At 40.2% G+C, this 22,500-nt stretch overlaps 1 protein-coding gene across 1 annotated transcript in view; it reads right to left on the minus strand.

Annotated features, from left to right (window-relative positions):
* LOC122808558 (cytochrome P450 2D15-like) overlaps nucleotides 1–22,500 on the minus strand; it is a 311,295-nt gene that overhangs the window by 4,720 nt on the left and 284,075 nt on the right. Inside the window, exon 8 of the mRNA XM_044079513.1 lies at nucleotides 8,207–8,348. Within this exon, the coding sequence (XP_043935448.1) occupies nucleotides 8,207–8,348 (142 nt within the window). The remainder of the gene's footprint in view (nucleotides 1–8,206; nucleotides 8,349–22,500) is intronic.

Here is a 22,500-nt window from a genome sequence, read left to right on the forward strand (position 1 = left end):
CAACAAGCTGATCCACTCCTTACTGCTTTACTCTCATGGGGGAGCAGATGGCTTATGAAGTCTTCAGGCAGGAATGGATGGGCCATAGTGCTCTTTCATTGTTTAGAACTCCCCATCTTCTGTTCTACTCCAATGAATGAGTGAAGCTAAAGGATCAATCAGGCAAGGTCCAGAGGAGAGCTCAAACCCACGAAAAAAGAGAGGAAAAGACAAGCAAATGCAGTCCAATAAGAAGCTCAGAGAATGCAGTAAGTTGCTTAATCAGATGATATTTCTAAGATGGAAAACAGGTGACATGATGACAACTGAAATTTGGTCCTTGAGAATCAGCTTGTCAACAGTGATCACCCAGAGGACACACACCTTTGGAACAAAGGACAGCTTGTCTCACTGTAAGTCGCAACAGAGGACAAGAACAGTAGAACAGAATTGCTAATGGTAGAATGAACTACCATAGCCACTCTGCTGAATGTGTTAAGCTTAAGCCAACTCCTAACCATCCAGTTACAGATGCATTCCAAGTTCTGTTCCAAATGATTGATAGCAGACATAGACTGCTGAATGAACAAGAGGTAAAGCTGGGTATCATCAGCATAACAATTATAGTGTAAATCTGTTTAATAAATAACATCCTAGAGTGCCAGAAGATATATGTTTGAAAAAAATGGGCCCATGATCTACAGGATGGGGGAAAATTAATTCAATCCAGATACCACCTTCTAAATGCATACTGAAGAAATATATGAGAAAATTTGGTAAGGAAGGTGTGAATTCAATAGCAGGAACTCGGACATTATTATTCCTCAAGGTATAGTAATTGAGATAGGCTGGATAGAAATTATTTTTCTTAGGAGCATGCAGATTTAATTGAAAGTTTTGAGGCACATCCAAGTAAAAAGGAGACAGTGGTGTTTACCCACCTACTTGTTAAAAAGAAAGGGATTTAAGGCATGGGTATTATTAATGATTTGAAAGTTATTAGGGAATATAGACATATCTTCAGAAGGGATAGTTAGCGAGGTGGATAAAATGATTATGGGCTTTAGAATCATGGTAAAAATAAGAAAAGCATATGATAAACAAACAATTGGACTTATTTAGATGTGTTGAAAAGTACGCAGAGCAGCATAGTGGTGCAGTAGATAGTTATGTCACCTCACAGCAAGAGGTTCTCTGGTTTGAGTCTCAGCTGAGGTGCCTTCTGTGTGGAATTTGCATGTCCTAATTGTGTTCACATGGGCTTTTTCCAAGTGCCACAATTTCCTCCCACATTCTAAAGACCAAATGTGCTTGAATAGAAGCACCAGGAAAACCTGTTCTCTTTGTAATTTGCTTTATATTTAGAGTCATGGCAAACATTTGATTGGATAGTCAAATAGGAGATTGGTGTGAGTGTGTGTGTACAACTGTTTGGCACAGAAGAACAATGATGGCAGGACTAGCAATCCAGTGGTTTGCACATTGGCAGTAGATGATTGTCACTGTTGAACTGACACCCTGACCACATGCGAAAAAAAAATGTCAAAAAAGAGAAAAAAGGTTTTGTGGATAGATGTACAATGCTTAATGAATTGCTGAAGTGGTTAAAGTATTACTGAAGAAAGAAATCTCACAAACAAGATGATTACAAATTGCTGAGTGCTAAAGGAAAAATAAACAAGTGCTTGGATAATATGTTGTTGTTAAGCAAGTAATTTTGGATAACCCCAGAGCACAAAAACATTTAACTCATTGACTTAGGCAATAGAAAGTAGAAATGGCCATTAACAAATAGGGAGCCTATGATAAAAAATAACCAGAGATCTTACAGAGGTATTAGAGATATTTCAAAAAAAATTATGAACATTTGTATAAATTACAGGATTGGGAAAATTATGAAAAATCACAAACAAAGCCATTTATGGAAGACTTAATTTTGTTAGGGTTAGAGGAAGATGAAGATCAACAATTAATTACTGAGATAAACGAAGAGTAGAGAAGAGATAAAAAGGGTGATTTATATCAATCATCAGTCAAGCATACAGGAACAGAATGCATTTTAAAGTTGAAGGGAATAAATGGATAAAGACCTGGAATGTGCTGTTAAAATTATTTTAGAAGACAGAAAAGTGCTAGAATCTTGGAAAAAAAAGCTGTAGTGCCTTTATTCCCAAAAGGGTAAAGACACTGCAGGCCCAGCTTCATAATGACCACATTTCAATTATTAATCATGATTATAAAGTGTCTATGTCAATACTAGCTAAGATAAGAGCAAAGATGTTGCCAAAATTGATGGAAATGGACCAATATGGTTTTGTGGAGGGTAGACAAAAATGTGACTTCCCTCTACAGTGGGAAGCAGTGTATAAGCAAATGCCAGTATTGTTTGGCATGTATTTATGCAGAGAAAATATAGAGTCAACTGGAAGCTTGATTAGGGTAACAGGTGGCCATGGTGGTGCAGCGGTTAGCATTGTCACCTCACAACAAGAGGTTCTCTGGTTTGATCCACAGTTGGGGTGCCTTCTGTGCAGAGTCTGCATGCCCTCCCTTTGGTTGTGTGGGTTTCCTCCCAAAGACATGATGTAGATGGATTGGACACTCTAAACTGGCCCTAGGTGTGAGTGCATGTGTGTGCCTTCTGTAGAAGGTTGGGTGCCAGGCTGGCAACTTGGCACTGTAAAAACTCCACTGCCAATCATGAGCAGATAGGTGATCTGCTGTGGTGACACCTAACTGGAAAAAGCCAGAAGAAGAATTTTCCTTCCCTGATAGAACAACAGGGTTAATAAGGAGGATAAATGAATGGTCAGAGGGAAGAAGTGAGGTGACAAGGTGGGTTTGAATAGAAGCACTAGGCAGTGCTGTCTGTCTTTTTTCCTCTTTGTTTTTTGCTTTATATGAAAAACCATTAGCAAAGAAAATAAGAGAATCACAAATTCAAGGATGTAACTGGTATGGTACTCAAAAAGATAGCTTTATTTGTAGATGATATTTTTTTGTCTTTTTATTATTGTAAAAGAGAAATGAACTGGAGCTGGGATCTCTAGAAAAGAGCATGAGTTCATTTTCTTTACTATTTGTTATCTGGGAAAGTCTAACTTGGAACAAAGCCAATTTTCAGCAGAGGCCCAGGGAGAAACACTCCAGATGCACATCTTTGTAACATGGGAGGAAACTGAAGCACCCAGTGGCAATCCATATGAATGACATGCAGACTCCACACAGAAGGAACCCCAGCTGAGAATCAAACCAGAAAACCTCTTGCTGTAAGGCAACAACACTATCTCTGCACCACTGCGCCATCCATAAATTGCATAGACATAACTGGAATTTGGGTTCCTATCAGTTCATTGAAACTTCAGCAATTCGAACACCATATGTTCGAACTGTGAAGTTCGAAAACTGATTATCGCGAAGCCGCAGAACACCAAATTCTTTCCCAGGGAAAGTTCAGTGGGCTGTTTGTGGCTTTGCGATTTTCGGCACTGTGGTGGAAAGTTACGGGTCGGGTTCAGGTAAGTATGCGATTGTGTGGACATTAGGGTTAGGGCACAGGTTAGGTGAGTTAGGGTTAGGGCGCGGGTGAGGTGGGTGTACGATAGTGACAGACTTTAGGGTTAGGGTGGGATAGGTGAGTTAAGGTTAGGGTGCAGGTCAGGTGAGTGTGCGATAGTGACGGACCTTAGGGTTAAGGTTTGGGTTAAGGTAAGTGGATAGACAGTAGTGTATGTACAGTTTAGTGTAGGGTTAGATGTAGAATTTTAAGTGTATGTGTGTGGATTGCTGTTTTTTTGGTGTGTTTGTGTTGTGTGTGTGTTTCTTGGAACAGCGATTTTTTTTTTCCCTGGGAAAAAAAATGCTGTTCTAAGCCTTCGATGATTTTGCACTTTGAGGTTAGAAGTTCAAACATATGGTGTTCGAACTTCTGCCGTTTCGACGAAGTGATATAGACCCCTGGAATTTGTGTGAAAAATACATGCAGAATAATGTTCAGGAGGATAAATGGGTCTTAAGGAAAGGCAGGAATTGAACAGACTGTATAATTTTGGATTTTATAAGAACTGTTAACCAGAAAACATATGTATACTACTTGAAAATAGCAATGGGAATGTTACTATGGTTTGTTTTCTTTTTTATTAATGCATTTGTCTTCTTACTTCTAATATGTGATGATTTAATAAAGGTCCTAAAAAAACAAGAGCAGCATACTCCATCATATCAAAATCCAGTGAGAGATGGAGCAGGAAAAAGATGGAAAAATGATAATACCCCATTAAGAGTTGTCTCACTGCTTTGTCTGTTTGTAGATCTGGATTGGAATAGTCACATTCTCTAAAGTAAGATTACAATTAATTATACTCTACTCTATCCGCTGCCTTATCAAAGAAAGGAAGCCTTAAGATAGGATAATAATTTTGTCAGGATACAAACCAGCCTTCCTTAACAATGGAGTAGGAAAGGCTTCCTTTAACTGTAATAGAAAAAAAATTCCTGAAGTGAGGTGGTGACTGTCTGGAAAATTAATGGATCCATGTCTCTGTAGGATGGTAAAACAGATTAGTGGGGCAAAAATTCAAAACACAATTAGTAGTATGCAGACCAGACATCATTGAGGTACGATCATCATAGTAAGGAACTGCAAACTTGCAACACGGAAGTTGGCAATTCAACGCATGATGATATATTTCAGTGCCTAAGTTGACAGTATGCAGCAACAGTCATCAGATAAGGGCAATTTTTGACAGCTAAATACCAGACCACCAGTTCCCTTTCATCTGATGATAAAGTCATTCATGTAGTGAGGCAGTTTGGAATGCAAAGTGACCCTATGTTATGGACAAATAAAGCCAGATGATTTGCAGTAGCAGAGATCTCACTAGAAAGAAAACAACATGTTTTGTAATTATTCTCTGCCTGATACTCAGTAGAATAGGCATAGCCTCAATCAGAATGGAATGGTTTCACTTATGTTTCAACCTGCATCCTACTTGCCTGTGATCCCTGAGCTCATGATTAAACCAGAATTTCCATGGGACAAGGTGAACTGGATGTACCTAGCATGGGGCCACCTCAGTAGGAGCGAATGTAAGTGCTTAGTTACAAACATTGAGAAAACCATCAGGATCCATGCTGGAAAAGAAATGCAGCTGTTCTTTCAGGACAATAACAAAACATTCATGACTAATTCAGTGAAGATTCCTACATGAGACCTAATTCATCTTTAGTGTCTTAGGATAAAGTTGGTCATGTATGATGTGAATGATTGAATAAATGGACTAGGTTACTAGATCAACCACCAGATCAGACAAATTCCCACCTCACCCTAGCTGAAGACCAAGTCAAGTATAGGGCCAAAAAATGGGTGACAGTGGAAACTTCCTGAGTAGAACAGGATACCTTTGGCAGCTCTGATGTTAAAGTCTCCCAGAATTAACTACTGAGGGTTTGGGAGGGGGATATCAATGAATTTCTCATTGTGCCATATGTCTCATGCAGTAAAGTACAGTCTGGTAATACAATGGAATGTAATGCCACAAGTCAGAATAGTGCACCAGCAAGGGTAGAGGGATGGTGAGGATGCTTTATGTGGGAGTGTAAATATCCCCCAAAACACATACACACACACACACACACACACACACACACACACACACACACACACACACACACACACACACACACACACACACACACCAGTGTGAAATGATTCCAGAACTCAGAATAGGAAGGTCTTCCTCACCGGAAAGTGCTTGCTTTCATACTGAGCCACACCAAAGTGGTATACCACTTAAAAGTATGGCATAATTCATGCCTTGAGAATGTGCAGCCCTTCTCATTTTCAATTGGATACACAGTAACTATAGTACAGCAGAATGTTCATTTGCTTTCACTATATGTGGGGTGGAACTTTGCCTTTTATGAACTTCAGTATCACAGCATAATGTTACATTAGCATTTAATGGAAGCAGGGGCAGCAGAACATAATCAAGGAGCTGCAAATCTGTTAGCTTAACAGCACTTGCACAGAATATCCTTAAGAAGAGGCTAGTTGTTGCCCTACAGCATATTAATTTCCAGGAAAATAAGTGTGTCTGTGGCCAAATGAAGGTCTTAGATAAATTTGATGCAGATTTTTGCCTACTTTTCAGGAGAACTTGACAGATGTGATCTACCTTTATGTTAGGAAGGTATTTGAATAGGTGCTAGACAGGTATCCATGGGGAAAACTAAAGGGGTTGGGGTAAGGATCAGCATTAAAGGAATTTAGTTGGTGCATGGTTAAATGGTAGGACATAGAGGGTTGTAGTAACAGGGTGTTCCAGAAATCGAGAGATGTGACTAGTGAGGCACCACAAGGGTTAGTCCTTTGCTTAGTACTCTGCAACATATTAGTTTTTGGCTTACATGAGGGAAAAGAGAAAATCATCATCATCATCATTGTAACGGATGACACAGAGGTTGATATGGCACTACAAGATGAAGAGAACATTCTAATGAGGACATCGAAAGGCTGATCGAGTGAACAAAAGGTGAGCAGCTGAGGCTCACTATAAACAAATGCAAAGCTTTGACTCAGTTCATAGCAATCCTGGTCTAAAGTATTAGCCAGGAAAGAAAATTATCTGGGAATATTAATCACACCTGGAGAAGGACAGCAGAAGTACAGTGACAGTACAGTGGTAGTAGCTTACAGAAAGTTGGAGCATACCTGTTGGGGGGGCAGAATCCATAAAGCAAAGGGGTTCTACTTGGAGTCTTAACAACTACATGAAGTTCTGTGGAACATATGGGGACGGGTTGAGTTACATCAGGCTGCTAGACAGAGTCCAGAAGCAAAAACACCAAAACACTGCATGGAACATGAGGGAGATTAGAGATACTAAAGCTCCTCTCATTAGAGACCAGAAAAGGCAGGGGTGACATTATATGGCTACACAAAGTCATGTCAAGCAGATATGAAATGAGAATCCTAAACAGGAAATACAGAGAGAGAGGAGGAGGCAGGAGCACAGGCAGCAGATCTTAAGGACTAACTACTCTTTGGATCTATGAAATGACTTATTCATTGTGAGGTCTATAGATTCATGAAATGCACTGTCACAGTAGTTGGTAAAGAGTAAATCTAAAAAAAGACATTCAAGATGGCATAGGACAGGTAGAGAAGAGATGGGGAGTAACAGGTTGGAAGGAAAATAGAATCCATTTGCTTTCTCTGTGACTCTGAGCAATTCAGTTAACCAAACAGTACTACTGGGCTGAGTCCAAAAAAGGTCCATGTTGATGAATCCTCTACTCTGGTTAATAAATGCAAATACATAAACAGATAAATAAAATGTTGAATACATTTAAAAACAAGACTAAACAGGCATATCCTATTTTTCTGACATGGAGAAAAATATAATGTAATGAGTAAGGCACATGTTACATTTCCCTGATTTATCTAAATAACATGAATCCCGTTTTTTAAATTCTTATAATATTTTTACACTCATTAATTCACTATTCATTTTTGATACCTGGTTTATCCTACTCAATATCACAGGGTAGCCAGATTTCACTAAAACAGGCAATGGGAGTGACAATTACTCCTGGCTCCTGGGTAGGATTGCAGTATATTGCCATCCCACCCACCCCCAAAGAAACACAAGGCCTCAGTGAAACAGAGGTGAATATGCAGACTCTGCAACTTAGGCACCTTGGATATGAAACCTAGAAATAAGTACTGTTAAGGTAGCAACACTAACCACAGACCACTGTATCACCCTTTTCTTATACCCACATGTACAAATGCTTGTATCTGCTGTGCGTACCGAACTAGAAATGATGCATTAATAGTGTCAAAGCTCAATGTAGCTCAATGTAAGGGCACTATTCACCTATTTACTGAACATATTTTGATACCAGTCAGTATCAAAATGCTGGCATGAACAGAAATGAAGACAATGGGTGAAGACAAATAAAGCATGAGAAAAAAGACTAGAAAAATAAAAGGGAAAGAGAGTGTGTGTGTGTGTGTGTGTGTGTGTGTGTGTGTGTGTGTGTGTGTGTGTGTGTGTGTGTGTGTGTGTGTGTGTGTGTGTGTGTGTGTGTGTGTGTGTAAAACAGAGGACAGAGGCAGAGAAAGAAAGACAAGCAATGACAACCAAACAAAGAATTCTGAAATTCTTTGCAGCATGATTTTCAACAGAATGAATACCAGGAACTTGTAAGTCTGCAACATTACCTGTTGAAAATGGCAGAAATGCTTCCTGTTTAACAAACTCTCCACTGTCATTGAGGAAGTTGACAGGGTTAAATTCATGGGGGAACTTCCACTGAGTCTCATCTTGAAGGACAGAGTTCAGGTCTGCCATCACCCTGGTACCCTGTAAAAAAAGAAGGAAAGTTGCTGTTTTTTGTAGAACGTGACATTGTATGTTAAGCAGGTGTGTCTTCATTCATCAACTCATTATTAAGTGAAATCAGACTCAGTATCTAGCCTTATCCTGTTAGAGACAGGTGACTTAGTCTGTGGATGGGTCCTGTCAAAGTGTAAATTATTGTATGGCTTAGTAATGTTATAGTTCCTATGAGTCCTATGATTACGATTTGCGGCTATGCAGAGGTTCTCTTTTCTACTGTAATATAGACAGTGACTGTGGTGACATGCTGATAGTCATATGATTCAAAAATACATCTGACATCTTTAAACATGTGTTTAATGCACACCATTTAATAATTAATGGTGCACATTGGCAATAACGTACTGAATTCGTACCAAATGCCAGATATCTTCCTAATTTTATCAAAGCTTCTGATACCATCTCACACCAGAAACTCTTTCATAAACTCTCATCTCAAGGCCTCACAAACTTTTTACTGCAATGGTTCCATAACTGTCTCTGAAACAGAGCACAAATGTTGAAATGGGAAAATGATTTCACCTCATTCTTGCCATTAAGTATTGGTGTCCCACAAGAATCTATACTAGGCCCCATACTTTTCGACATACTCATCAATGACCTCTAAACTGCTACAAAAAACGCTATCCTAGTTCTATACTCTGATGACTAGGCCCTAAACTGCCTAAAATGCCACTGTTATCATCAGTTTTCTATATCATCATACCGATTCTCTTCATTTAGAATCCTTTGCCCCACAGCTAGTATTCATCATTACATGAAGAGTTTTACTAGCCTCTCCCACCCATATACATAGTTTTATGACAACCCCACATCTACTTCTAATGATTATATATATATATATATATATATATATATATATAGTTCTCTCTCTCTCTCTCTCTCTATATATATATATATATATATATATATATATATATATATATATATATATATCAATGAACCTGTTTTATGTATATATATATATATATATATATATATATATATATATATATATATATATATATATATATATATATATATATATATATATATATATATATATGGGTACCTATTACTTGATCGACAAGTCAAAACAGCGACACTCACATGTTCGACTCCACATCATCGACACTTCATAACATCGACGTTTCAGGTAAGTGATCTTCCCCCTCACAGGACCCATGGTAGCACTCGTTTCACTATTAAGAAGGTAAGGACAATGCTGTCAGGGTACATTTTGAAGACTGACGTAAACCTTACGCGTTAAAAGACAGAAACGAGTGCTACCATGGGTCCTGTGAGGGGGAAGATCGCTTACCTGAAACGTCGATGTTATGAAGTGTCGATGATGTGGAGTCGAACATGTGAGTGTCGCTGTTTTGACTTGTCGATCAATATATATATATATATATATATATATATATATATATATATATATATATATATATATATAGATATATATATATATATAGATATAGATCCGAATTGAGAACCACCAAACACACTTTAACGAAAGTGCTTTTATCGAAAAAGCACTTTCGTTAAAGTATTATAATAAAAAATAAAAAAAACACTACATTAATGGTTTTGCAGGGGGGGCTTTGCCCCCCTGCACACACCATGTGGGGGGCTGTGTCTTCCACCCCCCTACTTTAATATTCTCCCTCTGAGACTGCACTACAGTGGGGAAAAGGGAATTTTTCCTTATCTGCAACGTAGTACGGCCTCGGCAACAGGCATGCTTACACGAAAGTGCTTCTTCGGTGAAAAGCACTTTCACGTAAGTATGCTCACCCTTACTGGATTCGGACATTTGATCTTTCGATCAAACGTCCTAGATCCATATATATATATATATATATATATATAGATGTATTTGTAATTATTAATGAACCTGTTTTATGCACCATCTCTTAACTACATTTTCTGTCCTCTATTTTTTTGAATTCATAAGCACTAACCACATCATTTGTTACGTATTTGACAAACCCACTAATTCACCTCTTCAAATCCTCAATTTTCTAACTGTACTAATGCATAGGTTCATAGGTAGGTACTAGGCTATCGGCCCAAGGGCCTAAGTAAGCATAGCCAATAAGGTTCCCTGGCTTCCACCAACCAAGAAAGTTAATTTCATGTGTGCCCCTGTTGAGCAGAGCCACAGAAGTGATCCCTGGGGTGTATTTCCTATTTCCCATCCAATCATCAAGATTTTTCTTGAAGAGTGCTAATGAGGAGCTTTGTTTGATATAGATAGGTAGTTTGTTCCAGAGTATGGGAAGTCTCTGGGACAGGAATCTATTCCTCCAGCATGTTCTGTTTATTGTAGTGACAAGGTTTAGGTCCCTAGAGTGTGTAACTTGAAGGGGTTGGGATTTATTTAAGTGGAACATATCCAACAGCTCTGGGTTTGACAGAGCTTTGTATGTTCGGCAAAGATCGCCTCTGAGTAGGCAATATGCGACAGAGTAAAGCTGGAGTTTTTTGAGACGGTCAGTGTAGGGCATCTGTTTGAGGTCAGTAATCTTCTTTGCGAGGTACTTCTGTTGCCTTTCCAGCTGCTGCAGATGTCTTGTGAGGTACATTCCAAATGGGGCGTTGTACTCTATAATGGGTCTAATGAATGCCGAGTAGAGGGGAACAGTGACCGCTTTTTTCCTGGATGAGAACCCTTTTGTGATGAGGTGTGCCACATAGAAGGATTTCCTGACTGCTGGGGTGATGTGATTATCAAAGGAGAGACTACTGTCCACCTGCATCCCAAGGTCTCTTATCACACATTCAGTGTTAAGTAGATTGTCGTTTATGTGGTAGTTCATGGGTACAGAGTTTTTACCAAAGGGGATGACAATGCACTTTTTGGCATTGAGCTTTTGGCCATGCCTCTGACACCAGGCATCTGTCTCAGTGAGGCCCTTCTGTAGGATGCCCACATAATTTGGGGACTCAACTATGGCTCCTTGTTTGCAGTCATCTGCAAATTTCGTTAGCCAAAGGCCTTCTGTGTTAGCTTGTTTTTCAGAGAAGTAGATACCAAACAGGAGAGGTCTCAGGACTAAACACTGTGTTATTCCACTTGTCACTGGTTTGAAGTCAGATTTCAAGTCTGCAACTTTTACAGTGTGGGTTCTGTCGGTGAGCCAGTTGGCAACCCATCTTGTGATGTTGAGATTTATACCTAGTTTAGTGAGTTTAGCTATAATTCCAGAATGGGGATGGTGTTGAAAGCCTTGGCAAGGTCAAGATAGGCTGTGTGAACCACCTTACCCTCATCTACGGCTTTGGTGACTGCCTCAAAGAAGTCGATCAGGTTCAGAAGGCATGATCTACCTTTCACAAACCCGAACTGGGTGAGGCCCAGAGTTTGGAGGTTACCAATCTCTTTGTTTATGAGTTCAATGATAATACGTTCCATGGCCTTGCAGACCTGGCTCATCAGGCTAATAGGGCGATAGTTCCCAGGATCAGTGATGGCTCACCTTTTTGTGGAGTGGGATAACTGCTGCTGTGCACCATTCAGTGGGCACAAAGCCTGATGTGAGATTATGATTGAAAATGGTGCTTAGGTGGGGAGCCAGTTTGTTCTGAAGTTCATGTAAAACGCAGCCTAGGATGTTGTCTGGTCCCATGGAATGCTGTGTTTTTGGTTTTAGAGAGTGCAGCTTTTACCTGCATAGATGTGATTACAGAGACTCTGCATTATTTCTTTATAGATATGGGCCCTTTAGGTGGTGAGAGGGGGGTAAAGTTAGCACTGAACCTATCTGTCAGGATGTTGGCAATATCAGTTGGTTCTGTAATTTTCATGCCATTGTGCTGTAACTCAGAGAGCACATCTGGGTGTTGCCATTGAGATTCTTGACATAGCTATAGAATGCTTTGTGGTTGCCCTTAGATTCAGTGGTAATTTTGTTTCCATAGCTAGCTTTGGAGGATCTTATAAGGGATCTCGGCTTCTTACTGAGGCTGTCTAGGGAGCTCCTCCACTCATGGGATTTTGCTCTCTTTTGCAACAGTTTCTTCCTTCTGTTGTAGAGATTGTTTATGGCAGGGGACCACCAGACTAGCTTCCTTTTTTTGGAAAATAGCATCTTGGTTCTGTTTGGGATAGCATGATCCATGCACTTGTGTAAGTACTTATAGAGTGTATTTGTGTAGGATTCAGCAGTCGTAACTGTATTGTCCATCTGCATGGGTGTCATGAAGTTCGCCATTTTTGTCTTAAGAAGCATGAAGTTGGCTTTGGAGAAATTTTTTACTATGGTTTCCTCAATGGTTGGTGGGGTGGGATGCAGATATCTGGGGTGATTAGCTTATGGTCGGATCTGATCAATGAGGAGTTGACTTCAGGTGTGGAACACCGGTCACTCATGTTGGTAATGACTAGGTCATCAATATCTTGACTACTCTATTAGTTTGTATTTACTCCATATGAATGTAATCTCAATATCAAACGAATTTGTAATTATTAATGCATATTACTTAATGTTTATTCATGTATATTACTGAATGTCTGTTTAAAAATGTTTGCAATATGTTGGAGCTTCTTTCCCTGAGTCTGTGGTATAAAGGGTTTTTTGACTAAACCCTGTCAGACCAATCCAGTAAACAAAAGCAAACTTAATAAAATAAAACATAGTTTGTACTCTTTGCTCATTCTTGCATACCAGTTTTCACTTGTACCTCATTTAATACCACATAAGTACAGAGTCCTGCCAAATTATGGGTAGATATTGGACTGTACTGTTCAACTGACCAGCAGCAGCTAGAGGGACCTTGCAGGTCCCTTACAAAAAGAATACAAGGCATAACAAACCTAACTTATGCAGACTGCCTTAAAGCCCTTTCCCTCTACTCAATCTCCTATAGATTGTTGAGGGGAGATCTATGCCTGGCTTACAAGGCATCTGCAAATCCCACACTTAAGAAGTTCCTACATATTCATAAGTCAAAGGGTATCAGAAATATAAGGTCTAGGGATCTGTGTTTTGTCTGTACTTAAACAGAACATGCTGGAGAAACAGATACATCTCACAGAGACTGCTCCTTCTATGGAACAGGCTTCCTATCCACGTGAAGCTGAGTTTGTCTATTACCCAGTTTAAGTGCATCCTAGACCAGTTTAAGTGCATCCTAGACCAGTGGATAGAGAATAGGAAATTTACACTGGGCTTGGCAATCATGTCCCTTATGGACACAGCTTATAAATGCCTGGCCCCCAGTGTCCTATTTGGATACAGGGCATCATTATTCTTTTGGCAAAACTTGGCTTGGCTTAGAAAGGCCTTCTGAGTCATTAGCCTAGTAACAGTCTATGAATTCATGAATCTGTGACCCATACATGTTGCCACAGTTAAGTAGCTGCTGCTGCTATATGCTGTAGAAATGCAGTGCTATAGGTGGATATCACAGCAGCATGTTCTATTATGTACACTGGATGTCTGAGCTTGTCTGTCTATTTATCCAGGAGTGGTTCTAACTCTTAAGGCAGAATACTCATTTGGTAGAAAAGGTGTTACAGGTATAAAATAGAATGTACAAACTAGTGAATGCTCATTTTTGTGAATCACATAAGGTTGAATATAAACATGGTGGAGGTAAGTAGAATTGTGCAGGAACATGAATGTTTCATGGAAAATGTGGCCATTGCGAGGATATACAAGACCACATTATAGCAGTTCATGTATATGTGTGAGCAGTGTGGGGTTTTGTTACAGTTAAGGGTAGGGTAAGGGGACAGAGTTGGTGTTGGGAAAGCAGTTTGTGTCTATGTTTTAGTGTTGATGGGTTTTGTTACAGTTAAGGTTCATAGGTTCAAAGGTTCATAGGTAGGTACAAGGCTATTGGCCCTAGGGCCTATATAAGCCTAGCCAAAAGGTACCCTGGCTTTCGCCACCCAAGACAATTATTTTCCTGTGCCACTGTCGAGCAGAGCCACAGAAGTGATCCCTGGGGTGAATTTCCTATCTCCCATCCAATCATCAAGATTTTTCTTAAAGAGTGCTAATGAGGAACTTTGTTTGATATAGATAGGTAGTTTGTTCCAGAGTATGGGAAGTCTCTGGGGCAGGAATCTATCCCTCCAGCATGTTTTGTTTATTGTGGTGATAAGATTTAGGTCCCTAGAGCATGTAGCTCAGAGGGATTGGGATTTCTTTAAGTGGAGCATGCCCAAAAGCTCTGGGTTTGACATAGTTTTGTGTGTTAGGCAGAGATCGCCTCTGAGTAGGCGATATGTGATGAAGTAAAGCTGCAGTTTTTTGAGACGGTTTGCGTAGGGCATCTGTTTGAGGTTGGTAATCCTCTTTGTGAGGTATTTCTTTGGCCTTTCCAGTTGTAGATGCCTTGTGAAGTACACACCAAAAGGGGAGCTGTACTCTATAATGGGTCTAATGAGTGATGAGTAGAGGGAAACAATTACCTCTTTTTTTCCTGGAAGAGAAACCTTTTGTGATGAGGAGTGCCACGAAAAAGGATTTCCTGATTCCTATGGTGATGTGATTATCAAAGGAAAGACTACTGTCCACCTGTGTCCCAAGGTTTCTTATCACACTTTCGGTGTTAAGTAGACTACCGCCTATGTGGTAATTCATGGGTACAGAGTTTTTACCAAAAGGGATGACAATGCACTTTTTGGCATTGGGCTTGAGGCCATGGCTTTGACACCAAGCATCTGTCTCAGTGAGGCCCTTTTGTAGGATGTCCACAGCTTTTGGAGTTTTGATTATGGCTCCTAATTTGCAGTCATCTGCGAACTTCATTAGCCAAAGACTTTCTGTGTCAGCCTGAACTTCAGAGAAGTAAATACCAAACAGGAGAGGTCCCATGACAAAACCCTGAGGTACTCCACTTGTCACTGGTCTGAAGTTGGATTTGGAGTTTGCTACTTTTACAGTGTAGGTTCTGTCAGTGAGCCAGTTGGCAACCCATCTTGTGACATAGGGATTTATACCTAGTTTAGTGAGTTTATCTATAATTCCAGAGTGGGGGATGGTGTCAAAAGCCTTGGTGAGATGTAGATAGGCTGTGTGAACCACCTTACCATCATCTACGGCTTTGGTGACCAATTCAATGACGTCTATCAGGTTTAGAAGACATGATCTGCCTTTTACAAACCCGAACTGGGTGGGGTCCAGAGTTTGGAGAATACCAATGTCATTGTTTATAAGTTCCATGATGATACATTCCATAGACTTGCAGACCAGGCTCATCAGGCTAATGGGGCAGTAGTTTCTGGGGTCTGTGGTGGCTCCCCCTTTGTGGAGTGGGATAACTGTCTCTGTGCACCATTCAGTGGGCACATAGCCTAAAGTGAGGCTATGATTGAACACGGTAGTTAGGTGGGGTGCCAGTTCGTTCTGTAGTTCATGTAGAATGCAGTCTGAGACATTGTCAGGTCCCATGGATGCTGTTTTCCTGGCTATGGAGAGTGTGTTTTTTACCTGTGCAGCCGTGATTACAGGAACTTTGCATTCTTCTGGTATAGAGATGGGCCCTTTAGGGGATGAAAGGGGGGTAAAGTTAGCTCTGAATCTATCTGCCAGGATGTTGGCAATATCATTTTGTTCTGTATATTTAGTGTCATTGGGCTGTAACTCAGAGCAGATCTGAGTGTTGCCATTGAGATTCTTGACATAGCTATAGAATGCTTTGTGGTTGTCTTTAGAGTCAGTGGTGATTTTGTTTTCATAACTAGCTTTGGAGGATTTTATGTGGGATCTCAGCTTCTTACTGAGGCTGACCAGGGAGTTACTCCAGTCATGTGATTTTACTCTTTTTTGCAACAGTTTCTTTCTTCTGTTGTAGAGTTTGTCTATGGCAGGGGACCACCAGGTCGGCTTCATTTTTTTTGTAGGATACTATCTTGGTTCTGTTAGGGATTGCACAAGCCATGCACTCATGTAAGTGCTTATAAAGTGCATTTGTGTAGGATTCAGCAGTCATACCTCTATTTTCCATCAGCATGAGTGTCGTGAAGTTTGCCACCTCTGTCTTAAGAAGCGTGAAGTTGGCTTTGGAGAAACTTTTTAAAGTTGTTTCCCTAATGGGGGTGGGGGAGGTATGTGGATGGCTAGGGTGATTAGCTTGTGGTCGGATCTGGCCAATAAAGAATTGACCTCTGCTGTGGAGCACTGGTTGCCCATGTTGGTAATAACCAGGTCTAGGATATTGCTGCCCCTGGTAGGGGTGTGGACAAGTTGATCCAAGGCATTGGAATTTATGAATTCCAGAAAACGTTGAGCATAAGAGTTGGTACATGAGTAGTTTTTCCAGTTAATGGGTGGGGTAGTTGAAATCACCCTTTATTAGGTTGTTAGGTTGTACCCTAATATTTTCCAGTGTATCAAGAAATGAAGAGTGGAAATCTTGGGGCATGGTGGGGGATCTGTAGTAAGCTACAATTTGCATTGCGGTCTTGCCCAGAGTTAGTTGCACTTGGATAATCTTGGATACATTATGCTGAGCAAATAGCCTGGAGATGTGGATATTCTTAATGAATATGGACACACCTCCACCTTTAGTGTTTCGGTCCAGGTTAGGTGGCCAAAAGGTGTGGTATGAATTATAGCCTGGTAATGTAGCGGTACTCTCTGGAGCCTTGAACCAGGTCTCTGTTACTGCACAGATGTAGATGTTCTCCATTTTAAGGAGCGCCTCGAGTGAGTGCATTTTGAGGTTTAGACTTCTAGCACTGAGTAGCAATACCCTCAGATTTTGCTTGCTTGTACCTGTTATGGTGGTGAATTTGTCATTGAACCTTGCCTAAAAAAGGCACAGTAGGGGTGGCTAGAGCCTTAGCCAGTATCCGGAATCCCAGGGGCGACAGGTGCAGGCCATCTCTGGCAAAGCATCGTGGTTTGTCGATCATGTCATCCCAGGCAGACAGATAATGCATCCCCTTAGAATGATACCAGATGCTTAGCCAATTGTTGAAGTCAGTCATTTTGTCCTTGTACTGTGGTGTCATTCTGGGTGATGGCAGGATGCTACTCAGGGCTAGGGTCATACCTGCCTGGGCTACAAGTTCAGACAGCTCCTCCATGTCCCTTTTCATGTAGTCCAGGGAGGTACATCTCAGGACATTCGCACCAACATGGACAATGACAGAATCATATTTGTACTTGTTGTGGAGTGACCTGAATGCATGTATTATGTGGTGGATCTTGGTACCCAACAGGCAGCTGACAGTAACGTCCTCATTATTTAGCCTGGTGAGTGGAACATCAGTTTGCCTGACTATAGAGTCACCTATGACTAGAGTGTTGGGTATGTTGTTATGCCTTATGGGCTGTGGTTGAGTGGCACACTGAGTTTGTGGGCTATGTGTCATTTGGGTTGTGTTGTGGGGGTGGAGGTTGCTTGTGTTTCTGCTTTGGAGGTCCCTGTTGCTTGGGTAGGTTTTTACTGAGAGTCTCCGCGAATGTAGGTGTGTTTTGTGTTTCTATGTGTGTGTTTTGGTGGTGTAGGTTTTGAGGGACTATGCGATGATTGTGGTGTGGTGCAAGTGTTTACCTGCTCCTCTTGACTATCTAGTCCAGTCTTGGGTAAAGAGAGCTTTGCCTTCAGTTTGGCTATATAAGTGCATTTCTCATAGGTTGTAGTGTTAGGTGGTAGGAGGAGAGGGTTGTCTGTGTACATGAGGCAATTGCTGTTTGCCCCAAGATGACCAGATTCATCAGGTAGACAGGAGAAAACACCAGGAGCTGACCCTTAGATATGCCTGGATAGGTGCTTATTTGTTAAGTACTAGAAACTGTTTTCCTCTAGACAAATGAGGAAAGTTGAGTGCTGTAGTAATTTGTAGCTTATTTAGTGCTTACAATGAGTTCTGAACAAGTGCTGAGCTCAAAGAAACAGACCTGAGTGCTGAAACTAAAAGAACTGGCTAGTTCAAAGAAACAAAATTAAAATAGAAGGCTTCCCTCTAACACAGAAAGGGTTGGGGGCTCAGAAGCCCACAAACTGTCATGGACACAGGAAATCTGTATCCAGACTAGACTACCCACAGGAAAGGCAGGAAACAAGCTTAGAAACATTTTTTAAGTGGAAAGAGAGAAAGGAGGAGCAGAAACTAAGTGGATTGGCTTTCTCAAATGTTCTCCTTGTATTAGGTAAAATGAGGTAATAACACTAGACTGGGAGGAGTGTCCCAGATCAAATTTACAGTAGGGGAGGGCAACTGCAAAGCCACCAACTATAAGAACAGCAGACAAATAGGGTGGGAGGGTGAGAAAAAAACTGCAGAAATGTTTCTCACAGCAGAAAAGCAGCAGTGTGCCTTTAAATGAAAGTTTTAAACAGACAAAGGAGCCTCTAGAGAAAGCTTTTAACTGCAAACAAGTTATATGACACTCTCCTTGGCAAAAGATCAGAATCAAACCCAAACAGATGCTTAATAAAAGTGGACACTTTCCAGTTAATACCTCACACACAGTGAAACTAACTAGAAAACTATGCAGTAGACAAAGTGTTATAAATCACTCAAAAAAATAAGCAAAAAAACACGATACTTAATGTTATATATTATAGATCCGAGTTTGCTCAGTGTCCTTCCTTCGATTAGCTCAGTGTGAAATGGCAGAAACACTTACAAACTTAACTTCTTAGGTAACAGAAAGTTGAAACCTGAGACAACTTTAAAAAAATGCTCAAAAGAACCAATGAGGTGCTTACTCTAAGCTGTAGTCCCAGTGACCCCAATCAGCCAATGACCATAAACAATCCCCTCTCACTGAAATGCCTAATGGCTTTGGCTAAACCAAGATGTCCTTGAACATGTGCTCAGACACACAGCCTCCACAAACACTAGGCCCAAACACAAGCCTGAATATGGAAAATGCTACAAATATCTATACTACTTAGGTAGAAACAAACTGCAGAAATGTTTCTCACAGCAGAAAAGCAGCAGTGATCCTTTAAATGAAAGTTTTAAACAGATGAAGGAGATAGACAGGAGTAACAGATAAGGGTAGGGTAAGAGGACAGATTTGGTGATGGGATAGCAGTTTGTGCATATGTGTGAGTGTTGATGGGTTTTGTAATAGTTAGGGATAGGGGAAGGGGACAGAGTTGGTGTTGAATATGCTCTGTATTCTTTTTGTCCTGGGTAATGACACTGCTAATGAAAGAGTTTTTAGTAATGTAATGTGTACTGTTGGTGAATCTCCACCTTCCCACCTATACTGTTGTGTGCAAACTGTAATATCAACCCCATGTTTTATGTAACTAAAACCCCTTTCCCTAGCAGTACATCTATTCAGACAATAGACAATACTTGATCTGTTTTTGTTTTCTGTAGCAGGGATTTACTGATAAAAGGGATTTTAAGTGTGAGAGATGTATGCAATGTTTTATGATTCTGTCTTAGTAGTAATCAGTGGCTTGTGCATTTTCTCTTTCTTATGTTCTCATGTTTGTGTAGTATACATTTCATGATATAACCCACTGTATATTTGTGTGAATGACTTCCTCTGTGTGTGTTGGAGGGGTGGGTTTTGTGAGAGTGACTTCCTCTGTGTGTGTCGGAGGGGTGGGTCATACAGACTGCAGCAAATGTAAACACTGATGAGATCATGAGCTGCACTTTTGTAGGAGTGCATTGGCATCTCTCCCCTCTGTAACTGTGAAATAAGCTGCACTGGTTATTCACAGTGGCTTATGACAATGCTGAAGCCTTAACCTCAAAAGTATTTGCATTGCAGTGACCCTTTCTGATTCACAGACCATTGATTCATGCTAATGTGGCAGTCCAGGGGAGAGGCTAAAGCAAATTAGCTATGTCATCTATACTGGAAATGTTTGCAACTCAGGACTAAAATTGTTCTGCCATGTTATTCTTTTCGCTAGGAGGAAGTATGCATCATCGTTCATGGTGTTGATCCATTCCTTTGTATGTGATTAGCTGCACCCTACACTGTTACTGCAGATAAGAATAGTAGAGCGATGTGTGCGTCTGTGTATGTACGTATATATATATATATATATATATATATATATATATATATAAAATGAGCAAACCACATTTTGGTTTGGCGTGCACCTTTTTTGTGTTTGCGCATTTGTAATATTGAGTGCTGCCAAAGAATTGCTAGATTACTTAATCGTGGGACTATTTAGTGTTTGAGCAATACATTCATGGCTACAGGGGGCGAGCTTTGTGCTTTTATTTGCAACCTTTCACAAGATAAGGAAGATGTGGCCTGTTTTGAAAGCCGTAATGGTGAAAAGAGGATGGAGAATGTTCCGGAGGTGATTCGTATCATGAAGATGGAACAAATGTTTAAAGAACTGACTTTGCTAACTAAAAGATTCTGTTCTATTATATGGCACATTAAACTGCTTAAAGCATATATTGGGGCTAAAATAGCACCAAGTGGTTTGACAGTCTGTTTGGAACCTGGGGTAGGGAAGGAAGATAATGATTTTATGAATAAATGGCACTTGATACAACATACAGCTTCTAACTTCTTTATTGAGTTACTCATTGACTATTACGAACTTTCTTTAATTGATATTAAAACAAAGCTGGATGAGTGTTTGGAAGGTATACAGCAATATGAGAATGAAACGGACTATGGAAAGCTGCATGACAAGTATTTGAGTGATGTGAACAGCTTTGAGAAAGAACTAAAAAATAAGAAGCTTAAGAAATTTAATCGTGATATGGGTGATGTGAAAAATAATGCCGTTTTCTCTTGGAAAACGGCTAAGAGGTCAGTGAGATTTTTATAATTCAGCCAAGAGACAATCTAAATATAAACGGAAAAGAAACAGATCCATCTTAAAGCCTTCAAGAGGTTTAGAAGGCGTCACTGATTCAAGCACTTCAGATTTTTCATCCAACGGAGGCAGAAGGTATGGAGGAATTAACATCACCTGTATATAAAAAATCCAGGGGAAGAGGTGGCCCTTTAGAACAGGAGGGCGAAAGCATCACAGACAGACTAGGGAGCAACACAGAACAAACATTCGGGGATCTGACGAAGATGTCATGAGGAATGCAACTGAAGAAATGGATGATTTAATAGTTAACTACTTATGAGTTAACTTTGCATGGAAACATGAAAAAAGTGTACTTAATAGAGGATTTAGCTATGTAACATTGAGCTTTATTTCTGAGTTTGATGTGTGTCTTGATGTCAAACATTTCTGTAGAAATTTGAATTTAAAGTATTTTTTAATAATAGGACTGACACTGAAAATGTTTCTATGGATGCTTTTTGTTTTAAAAAAAAATCTAATTTTCAACCACCATATCACCCTAGGGTGAAATTGTTTGAAGACATGATATTGTGCGATTTACACACTAATCAGAATGTTATTTTTAGGGATTCTGGGGACAATCTAACTAAATTAGAAAGATACACTCTTCTTCAGTTGAAAAAATAATAAAAATATTGTGATAGTTAAGGCTGACAAGGATGACCAATAGTGATATGGGCAACATCTGATTATGTGAAGGAAGCCCTGAGGCAACTGAATGATGGTAGGCTTTATTTTAAACTACAGTTGGATCCTACTATGGATTTCAAAAGAAAAATAGATGAATTTCTTTTGAAGGCTAGGTCTGATAGAGATATATCAGAGTCTCTATATAAGCAACATATAGTGGATGACCCTAAACCTCAGAGGCTCTATCTTCTTCTTTCGGCTTTTCCTGGTTAGGGGTTGCCACAGCAGATCATCTGTCCACTCATGATTGGCAGTGTAGTTTTACGGTGTCGATTTGCCAGCCTGGCGCCCAACCTTCCACAGAAGGCACACACATGCACACACTCACACCTAGGGCCAATTTAGCGTGTCTAATCCACCTACTGCATATCATTGGGAGGAAACCAGAACACCTGGAGGAAACCTACGTGACCACAGGGAGGACATGCAGACTCCACACAGAAGGCAACCAAGCTGAAAATTGAACCAGAGAACCTTTTGCTGTGAGGTGGCAACACTAACCACTGCACCACTGTGGCTGCCCAAACCTCAGAGGTTATATATTTTACCAAAAAAATACATAAGTCAGTTGAAAACGCTGTAGGTAGACCTATACTGTCGGGGAAATGTTCCCTGACTGAACCTTTGTCAGTATACTTGGAATATCAGTTAAAACCACTACTGAATTTGGTCAGAGCCAGGC

Source organism: Protopterus annectens, chromosome 8.part0, assembly GCF_019279795.1.
Source record: "Protopterus annectens isolate FY-2018-M chromosome 8.part0, PAN1.0, whole genome shotgun sequence".
Lineage (NCBI taxonomy): Eukaryota > Metazoa > Chordata > Ceratodontiformes > Protopteridae > Protopterus > Protopterus annectens.